The sequence below is a fragment of the Zea mays genome, chromosome 7 (genome assembly GCF_902167145.1).
Source record: "Zea mays cultivar B73 chromosome 7, Zm-B73-REFERENCE-NAM-5.0, whole genome shotgun sequence".
In the NCBI taxonomy this organism is placed as follows: Eukaryota; Viridiplantae; Streptophyta; class Magnoliopsida; order Poales; family Poaceae; genus Zea; species Zea mays.
The window spans coordinates 122,704,281-122,714,936 of record NC_050102.1 but is presented as its reverse complement, the minus strand read 5'-3'; the positions used below and the strand labels follow the sequence as shown (position 1 = coordinate 122,714,936).

The following is a 10,656-nucleotide window of genomic DNA, read 5'->3' as shown; positions in this document are numbered from 1 at the left end:
ACCAGCTTTCCTTATCAGCAGCTTCACCTAAACAGAAGATTTCACTTTTATGAAAGTTGATTTTAAGACCAGACATCTGTTCAAATAAGCAAAGGATGAACTTAAGATTTCTGGCATCCATCAGGTCATCCTGAAGTAAGAAGATGGTGTCATCAGCGTATTGTAAACAGCAGCAGCCATTAGGGATGATATGAGGGATGAGACCCCTAATAATGCCTTCTTCTTTGGCTTTTTGAATCATACAAGCCAGACCATCAGCAGCAATATTGAAAAGCAGTGGGGAGAATGGATCACCTTGTCTAACACCTTTATGAGTGGTAAAATAGGGGCCAACCTTGTCATTTGTCTTGATGGCCACTTTACCACCTCTAACAGTTTTCATAACCCAGTCACACCATTTATCTCCAAACCCTTTTTTAATCATCATCTGATAGAGAAAGTTCCAATTGACTTTATCATATGCTTTCTCAAAATCCACTTTGAAAATCACCCCACTCTGTTTCTTTTTTTCACCTCATGAATAATCTCATGAAGGGATACCACTCCATCCATGATGTATTTCCCTTTGATAAAGCCATACTGAGACTCACTAACCACCTTATTGATACAACTTGCCAAACGGTTAGTCAACACTTTGGTGATGATCTTATAACAAACATTAAGTAAGCAGATAGGTCTAAAAGCTTTAATATCAGCAGCATTAGGAACCTTGGGAATAAGAATCACCAAACCATAATTGAGTCTTTCAATATTGAGAGTCCCAGCATAGAAGTCTTGAAAAAGGTTAAACAGATCAGTTTTGATTGTGTGCCAAAACTCCTGAAAGAATTCAGCTGGGATGTTATCAGGTCCAGGAGCTCTATTATGCTTCATAGAGAACACAACTTCTCTAATTTCTTCCATGTCAAACGGTCTGGTCAACCAATTTCTGTCAAAATCATCTAACATTTGCATATTCAGATAATTCAAAGAAATGTTATTTTCTTGAGAGGGACCAAACAGATTCCGATAAAAAGAAGTCGCCAAATTGTTAATTTCATCATCATCATGAGCAACATTGTCATCATGAGAAAGAGACACAATATTAAGCTTCCTTCTCTTATACTTGGCTAACAGATGGAAATATTTAGAATTCTCATCGCCCTCCAAAATGAATTTATCGCGAGCTCTCTGCTTGAGTTTAGTTCTCTCCTCATCAACTATTTTTTTGAGAGTCAATTCCAACTCAAGTTTTTCCATTCTTTCATTCTCTGAAAGGCCAATCACTTCACTGATATTATCAAAATTGTCAATTTTTTACAACAAATCTTTTTTCATCTTTTTATAATGTCCTTCAACATTTATATTCCAGCCTTTGAGCATTTGTTTCAAACGTTTAGTTTTTGTTTTCCAAATATCTATACTACATTTAGCCTTCACAGGAATAGACCAGTTTTCTATCACTTTTTTGTGAAAGTCGGGCCTATCTTTCCAACATAACTCATATTTGAAAACTCTACTGCCAGTAGAGATAACATCAGTTTGAATGCATAATGGAACATGATCTGAGAAAGACCTATTCAAAGCACGCACACTGATGTTATTATAAGCGAGATCCCACTCAGGACTAGCCAAAAACCGATCTAATTTTTCAAAAGTGGGGTCAACCCGATTGTTAGACCAAGTGAACAATCTATTGTTCAAATCAAACTCCACAAGCCCATTTTGCTCAATGATACTATTAAAAAGGAAACTCCACTTATTAACTCCTCCAGGCTTGTTTTTCTCCTCTGCTTTTCTAATGATATTGAAATCACCACCCACAAGCAGAGGGGCACGACTTCTCGAGCAAAAGGACGAGAGCTCACTGAGGAATCTGCACTTATTCTCCTTCTGAGCAGCCCCATACACATTAATAAAGTTCCAGATGAGATTTTTTCTCTATGATAGATCAAGGTACGAATCATAAATTCCCCAATCTCATTTTCTCTCACATCAAAAACATCAGTATTAAAACCCACTAACAATCCACCGGATCTACCATTAGGCGGGGCAGAAAACCAGGCAAACGGTTTAATGCCAGCCAGCGAAGTTAGCCAGGCCTCACTAAAATGACTTCTTAAAGTTTCTTGCAAACCAATAAAGTCCACTTTCTCATCTTTAATGAGTTCTCTCAGAAACTGGACCTTAGAGCCAATCCCTAACCCCTGACAATTCCAAATGAGGCCTATCATCAGAATGGATCAGGGGGGAGATAAATCTTCTCAACTTCCCTTTTTTTATTAGGTGTATACCTAATTTTGGGGGAAGCTTTTTTTCTGGTTCTTGCGATGTTTGATTTTCCTCCCTTTTCTCAGAACCATAACATCCAAGAGATCATATTCCAATTCTTTCTCAGAATCAGCATGGACACTACTATCCACTTCATTAACATCGTCAACATTGGGTTCCTCATCTTTTTTAGTTCCACAAGATTGAATAGCCAGAATTTTTCTGGACAATTCTAACTCTCTTATCAAATCAAGATTAGCTATAACATTGGACTCAGAAGACCCCAGACCAACTCCAAGCTTATTAGAAATATCACACAAATCTTCATTACTCGCATTAAGTAAAGAGAAGGGGTTGTTAGACATACCTTTGTTGAGGAAGGCGTCCTTAGCTTTAGCCCTGGAAATAGCCTTGTTTGCCACGCTAACATCGTCATTTTTCTCCAATCTTGAGCTTTTTCTTGGACCTTCAGTAGCAGATGACTGGACCTCGCTTGTCTTTTTTGCCACTAGATTCTGATTCTTATCTTTAGCCAAGGGGATCGAAAGTACCTCACCCACCTTAGCTTGAAAGTCAGTCTGCATTTCCTCCATATCCTTAGCAAATTCTTCTAACTCTTGAGAACTCAGCAGATCATCTTCATTTGGATCAAACTCAACTTTCTCATCACTAAGATCTTCTGATCTCAAACCATCATCTGTTTTGTCCTTAGCATTATCAATGAAACTTTCATCATTTTTTAAAGGAATCTTTGCCTTGAGAAGAGGACTCGCCCACCTTAAACTGAGGCACTAGATTTTCATCATCACCATCTTCATCTTCATTTCTGGGTTTTTTCCCAGATTTATCAAACATCGGATCATTAATCCCATGAATATCAACAGAAGCCCTCTTACCCAAATTAATTAACTCATCATTCCATCCTTCATCACTGATAGATTCAATTCTAAAGTAAATGTCATATAAAAAAGGTTTCACAGCTACCTCAACAACTGGAGGGATCATAGCAACACTCTTAATGTGGACTTTAAATCTCACTATATCTTCAGAATCCAAAGACATAAGATCTACTTCATCAACAACACCAATCATGGAACCAATTTCACAAATTGCTTGGTAATTTTGTAATTCCTCAGGGACATTCTCAGCAACTATCCAGGCCGTATGCAACCTAGATTTAGGTTTGGCACGAGAGCTCCACGGAACAACTGCAATTTTAGCACCAGACATCTTCATCTTTAGTTCAGGAAAACTAATCATCTCGTCAAGGCGTTCTTGCGAGGGAAACTGCATTAAGAATCCAGAATGACATTTGGTAGCCTTCCAAGTTTTTCCCCAGGGAAAGTGGAAACCAAAGTCCTACACCAAATCCTCAGCAGACACCAGACCCTCAATCACTTTAACCAATCCAATGAAAACCCTCTTTGGTTTTTTGGAAATAGGTTTAGCGAAATGAGAGAGATAAAAACCCAGACCATCGGCTGCCATACCAACTATGGGCATATTAGGTTTTCTTTGTTTTGGTAAAACACATCTAGCAGTAACATGAGTATCCTTACGGCAAATATCACACCACAAAGTATTGAAACAATTTATAGCATGATGTCCATCCACTCCACATTTTTGACAAAACGCGGGACGAGCGAAATCAATTTCTTTCTTCAAAGAAGTAGGGGACAGGATGGGATTACCAGATTGAGTGCCATCACCCGAGGAAGAAGACATCAATCCCTCATGTGGATCAGCTTTCCCCATCTGCGGTTTCAATCTCTAGCTAAGATTGCGATTCCGAGTCCAAGATTGGGATCCTTGGCCAGAATCTTTCTGTCCCCATCGATCCCAGGAAGGATTAGGGATGTTCTTGTTTTTTCGAATCCATCAATCCAAGATTCTTGATGTCACGAGCAAAACCCGACCCCAACCGAGGCCACTCTTCTTCAGGCACCGGGGGGCGAAAAGAGGTTACGCACCACCCACCATGAAAATCAGATCTAGAGGAGACAGGGAGCGACCAAAGACGCGAGAGGAAAGAAGCGCAGTGGGGGAAAGAATCCGAACCCACAAAGTCGGGAGCAAACCCTAACCTGGACTGAGAGGGCGAAGCTGCAGAAGTCTTGGCTGGGAGAAGAGTCCGCGCTGCGGGGATTAGGGTTTGATCAAGCGGCGAAATGCCCCGACACCCCCCGGTCCAGGAAAACGAAGGGTCAAAAGAAGGGGGCGAGCGGCATCCATGGGCCGCAAAGGCAACAGAAGATGGTAGCCCATCGAGTCCACTGCGCACGCCATCAGGACCATGCGCTACAGGAGCGGGGGAACACGGAGAAGAAGACGTCTCGGCCCAGGGTGCTTTTCGCCATCTTCTTTTTTTTCGCCATCCCTCCTCCAGCATCCTATCTCTCCACACCTTATTTTGAATAGAGTGATTTATCAAACCAAACACCCCCTAAGATTTATGCAACACTATACACAGTTGAATTTTACCGGTACATGTTTTGCTGTAAAGTGTGGTTACCACCATTGACATCGACAAAGGGGAAAAAATGATACCAAACATGTTGATTACAATAATTGTGCTTCAAATTCGACGGTTTTCCATAACGGTAACCTAGCTAGCTAGGGGTGAGATATGATCCAATGGACAAGATTATAGAAATTTTAAGATCATGAAAAACCTTAGCCGCTTTTGAATTTACATGAAATCAATTCATCAATTACCCAATTAATGCATATATGTGGTAAGCTCGTGAGTAGAGAAATTGACATCGTAAAAAAAATCCTGCCAGAAGTTAGTATCACAAGAAGAAACTTATGTGGTCATAGCATGGATGTCAACAGTGTGCAATGGTACTAGCTCGCTGCTCGCCAGTCAGTGATGATTCTAGAATTTGTTTGGGTTGACTTGAGGCACCCATATATGGATGTTAGTGCGATGACAGAATGGTTCATGGCTATTTTAGATAACAGTGGCTTAAACAGACATAAAAGAAGGATAAATTTATGATGAATCTAACAATGTTTTAGATCAACAAATGGCAACCATAATTCTACAAGATAAGGTACAAGATGATAAAAAATTTAAATTTACAAGTGGACCAATGAAATGAAAAATTACTACTTTGTTTGGATGTTGATATTGGAGGGCATGGAATCGGATTGGATTAAATACAAATAAGCCATGGTATTGAAATGAGATGTAATTCCAATTATATTGTTTGGATGTCACTGAAATGAAGTTCGAAATTGTGTAGTCGAATTCCACACAATACAGTGGTATGACGCTCTGTATTGGGAGGGTGAGTTTCTAGTTATAGTCCAATTTCAGGGAATTAGGTCTCTAATTCCAAATCTCAATTCCATGTGCAACCAAACAACAGAATTTAGGAAAACTGATTCTAATTCTCAATTCTGTACTCTAATATCCACATCCGAACGGGGTGTAAGAAAAGTTAGATTTCATAGGGGGACAAAGTTCACAACAATATATAAATATTTATATCAAAATAAAATGATGAAATTTTAATAAACTATTCCATTCGCTCGCTAAGCCTCCTTTGGAATATAGAAATTTTAGAGGAATCATCGTGAATTTTATAGTAATCAGTTCATTTTTCACATAAAACTGGAAACCGCGTTCCAAAGATGGCCTAAAAAGTGTTGCGTAGAAATGCAACATAAATAGGACTATGCAAAAATAGTATAGACAATGTTTTGCTTTGTGTCCCTTATTATCAAACAAAAACCATTGGGAAAAAAGTAATGCTCAAGTAGAAAAAGAAACATATGCTACAACTTACAACGAGAAAAGATAGCTATAAGCGCTGCTTGCGTGGGCCATCTTGCTGAGGAGCTTGTAATTATTCAGGTATTATGATATACGTACGTACGCAATTACTGAAAAGATAGAAGACATTCGAAGTTTAGAAAGAAACAGACGAGCGAGCAGTTCAGAAAGAGAAACAGAAATCATATATAGTGGCATATAGATAGATCTATGGCCAAGGCTTATATTACAACAATCAGACACCTTCAAAGAATTAATCCTAAGTTTATGCATCCGTTTAAAAATCAGGTCATGGAGGATTAGGAATGCTCGCCTATGCCTATGCATGTATGTATGCATCACGTCAAAATCTTTAGTCTATAGCTGCTCAATCTATGTCTTCCACTTCCAGCGTGGTGGAGGAGAATCCCAGCGATGACGCGAAGGTGGCCGTGGTGTCGCCGCCGAGGTACCGCTTGAGCCGGTCCAGGTCGTCGGCTGCGTCCATCATGGTCGGCCGCGCGGACGCCTGGTCTTGGCTGCAGAGGATGCCGAGCTCCAGCAGCTCGCCGATGGCCACGTCCGACATCCTCCTGACCTCGGGCGTCTGGTCCCGGACCATGCGCACCAGTGCCTGGTCGACCACCGCGTCGGCGCGGCCGTGGTAGTGGGCCTTAACCCACTTGTGCAGGCTCAGTCCGGCCTCGAACATGTCGTCGGTCGGCTTCCTCCTCGTCACCATCTCCAGCACCAGCACGCCGAAGCTGTACACGTCGCCCTTCGTCGTCGTATTCGAGCCGTAGCCATACTCTTCAGTCCATCGAGAACCGATCAAACGGGGCAGTGCGTGGAGAGTGATCAGGACAAGGAAGCGTGCCATTGGATGCCACGTACTACGTAGTAGTGCCTAGTGCGTACCTGGAGGGATGTATCCGATGGATCCGCACAGCATGTTCGCGGTGGAGGCGCCGACGTCGGCGGCGTTGGCCACCCCGCCGATGCTCATGACGAGCCGGGAGATACCGAAGTCGGAGACGAGCGCGGTCATGTCGTCGTTGATGAGGACGTTGCTCGGCTTGAGGTCGCAGTGGATGACCTTGACCGGCGAGTGGTGGTGCAGGTACGCCATCCCCTCGGCGATGTCGCTGCAGATGTTGACCCGCTGCACAAGGCTCAGCTCCGCTGGCGGCCCCGCGTAGAGGCACCGCTCGAGGCTGCCGTTGGCCATGAACGGCAGCACCAGCGCCTTGAAGTCCGGCAGGCTGCACGCCGTGACGATGCGCATGAGGTTCCGGTGCCGGATGCGCTTCAGGACCTGGCACTCGCGGTTGAAGCTCTTGGTCGAGTTCCCCGTCTGGAGCTGCAGCACCTTCACGGCGACCATGGTACCGTCGCGCAGCGCGCCACGGTACACCCGCCCGTAGCTGCCCGTCCCAACGAGCCGGTCTTCGCTGAACTCGTCGGTGGCCTCGACCAGCTCCCTGTACGTAATCCGGGGGAACTTGTACTTCATCACCGGCGACGAGCCGCCGCCGCGGCGACCCCTGAACATGTCCTCCCGCATTGACGCGACCCGCTCGCGGATCTTACGGACGCTGACGGCGCAGAGGATCGTCAGCGCGAACGCCAGAACCGCTGAGCAGACACACAAGACAACTAAGAACTTCCTGGACTGGTACCACGAGCGGTGGCGCTCTCTGCAACGCCTCAGCACCGGACCAGAGAGGCGACGGTTGCCGAGGTAGGAGAGGCAGCTGAAATTCACGAAAGGGCCGGTGGTGGGGACGACGCCGCTGAAGTCGTTGTATGACAGGTTGAGGTATTTCAGCATGTAACAGTCGGTCAGGCTAGTGGGGATCTCACCGCTCAGGTGGTTGTTCGAGACGTTGAGGCTCTCGAGGTTCTTCAGGCCGCCGAGCTCCGGAGGGAGGTCGCCGGCAAGCGAGTTGTGTGACAGGTCGAGCACCGTCAACGCAATGCACTCCCCGAGCCTGGGCAGGATCTCGCCGTTGAAGTTGTTCCAGGACAGGTCGATCTTTTCCACTTGCTGCATGCTGCCGAGGCCGGCCGGCAGCTTGCCCCCAAGCTGATTGCGCGACAGGTTCAGTGTCTTCATGGCGATGCCGGTGATCTCCTCTGGTATCACCCCGGTCAAGCTGTTGCAGGAGAGATCGATGACCAGCAGAGCGGTGCACCGGCCGAGGCTTGAAGGTATGGCGCCAGACAGCTCGTTTCTCTGCAGGGTGAGAGTCTGGAGCTCGGAAAGGCTCCTGATGCTGCTGGGGATGGCCCCTGACAGCACGTTGCCCGACAGATCTATCTCGCCGAGGCCCGTGGCGTCGCCAATGCACGCCGGAATTTCGCCTGTCAAGGCGTTGTTGGACAGCACGAGCCGTTCCAGTCTCTTTAGCCGGCAGAGGGACGTTGGGATCGTCCCGTTCAGCAAATTGCTCGACAGGTTCAACCACATCATGTTGATAATGTCCCCTATAGACGCCGGGATTGGGCCCTCGATGGCGTTCAGCTCCAGGTTGAGGTGCCCCGTGTTCATCGGGAGCAGCGATCCCAGCCGCCATGGCAGCTGCCCACGCATCCCCACAGCGCCGGCCTCCACCTCCTGTAAGAGCGTGCAGTTGGACAGCGCGACGAAGAACGGCTCCAGGTTGCTGTTGTTGTCGTGGCTCAGGAAACGGTTGTTCGACAAATGCAGGTACGTGAGCTCCTGATTGCCCGAGATGATACTTGTGGGCAGCTCGTCGTCCAGCAAGTTGTTCTCCACATCCAGCGTCATCAGTTGGGTGCAGTTGGCGAGCCACCGTGGAAGCGTCCCGTTCAGATTGTTGGAGTAGAGATTGATGACGACGAACAGGCAGCGGGCGCTCGAGATGGCGCGGGGGATTTCGCCAGAAAGATTGTTGTCGCCGACGTCGAGGAGGGCCAACTGTGTGCAGTTCAGCAAGATAGCCGGTGGGATGGTCCCGGACAGGTCGTTTTGCTCGAGCCCGAGATAGAACATGGCCGTCAGCTCGGAGAGGGAAGGCGGTATTCCGCCGTGGAGTTGGTTACCGCGGAGGTGAATCGCGCCAAGGTCCCGGATGTTGGAGAGCTCGGCTGGAATCTGCCCCGTCAGCTGGTTGCCGGACATCTCAAGCTCCAGGAGGCTTGTCAGGTTGCAGATGGCCAGAGGGATCCCTCCAGAGACGTTGTTGTTCTGCATGTACAGGTACTCGAGGCGAGTCAGGTTGCCGATGGACAGAGGAATGGCGCCGGAGATGTTGTTGTCGGAGACGTTGAGGCTCTGGAGCTGCTCCCCAATCAGGCTGCCGAGGGCCAGCGGGATGTCACCGGAGATGAGGTTGTAGGAGACGTCGACGTTCCGGAGCATCCGGAGTGGTAACAGGCTGCTGAAGATCGAAGGGATGGTGTCGGAGATATCGTTGTTGTTCAAGAAGAGGCTCTCCAGCCGCGTGAGGTTGGCGACGGACGCCGGTACCTGGCCAGATATTTTGTTGTTGGACAGGTCGAGGATCCGGAGGTGCGAGAGCTCGCCAATGACCGGTGGGATGGCGCCGGCGATGCCCACGTTGGCGAGAGAGAGCCCGACAACGTGCCCTTGCCGCCAGTCGCAGGTGACGCCGGTGAAGCCGCAGACGTGGGCGTTGGACTCGTTCCAGTCCGCCAAGGCCGCTGCCGATGGCAGCCTGAGCCCCTGCTTCAGGGCCAGCAGAGTCGCCTTCTCCTGCAGCAGGGCCTGTCGCTTCTGCCGCCCCGGTACGTCGCCGGCCGACGTCGACGCGGCGAGGAAGAGGACGACAAGGATTAGCATCAGGAGGAGAATGGCCGTGCGGGCCCTCATCCTCTCCTCGTCGGATGGCACCGGTGCAGTACTAGTAACCACCAGGGGATGGCGATGATCGGACCTATTGGCTAGCTAGATTGCACCTAAACCACTACTACATGACAGTGGCATCTGTCTAGCTCGATCGAGCTTGTTATGCGACGAACAACCAGAGTGAGCTGCACCTGCTTGAGAGTTGAGAGCGAAGCATGGAAGCTGCAACAGGTCTGCAGGGATGGGGATGGTTGTGGAATGGCTATGCCTATGCCCTGCCTTCCGTTGGTTGGAGCTTGGAACGGCCTAGTGGACGCTGGAGACGTCGTCCGCGATGCCATGATTGCGCGGCGCACGACGCAGGTCTTTTCTACCCGGTTTGTGCATGATGAGTAGGTTGGGGGGCGCGCGAGCCACTGAGCCAGTTGAGGGGACGGCGGGGAGCGTGTGTGTGCGCGGCCGCGCCCATGAGACAGCGACGGTGGCGAAAGTGACTGGTTTGGCAGCGGTGGTAGGCTCCGGCGACTCGGCGAGCACAGCGCAGGAGATTGTGGGGAAGGATGACAACAGGGCTGTGCACTTCGTTTCAGGTTTGCTGCCGCACTCAGCGCGAATGCCAGTAGGTCAACGCATGCACGGCCCTGAAGTGGTGCCTGCTAAGCAAATCCTAAGTGGCCTAGGCAACACCGCAACATAATTTGTTTCTCTAAAACAGTTTGGTTGAACACAATGAAATTAACAACTCGGCTAGCAAATAAAACAAACCCACAGTTTTTTTAGGAAACCCCAAGAATTTGAAACACCGAATTAGGCC

At 47.9% G+C, this 10,656-nt stretch overlaps 1 protein-coding gene across 1 annotated transcript; it reads right to left on the bottom strand.

Annotated features, from left to right (window-relative positions):
- Positions 1–6,193: 6,193 nt before the first annotated feature.
- On the bottom strand, positions 6,194–10,214 carry LOC103632778 (putative leucine-rich repeat receptor-like serine/threonine-protein kinase At2g24130). The gene is made up of 2 exons (XM_008654511.2): positions 6,929–10,214; positions 6,194–6,820 (listed from the first exon to the last, which is right to left on the bottom strand). The coding sequence occupies exons 1-2, from the start codon at positions 9,864–9,866 to the stop codon at positions 6,399–6,401; spliced, it is 3,360 nt and encodes a 1,119-aa protein (XP_008652733.1). The 5' UTR covers positions 9,867–10,214; the 3' UTR covers positions 6,194–6,398.
- Positions 10,215–10,656: the final 442 nt, after the last annotated feature.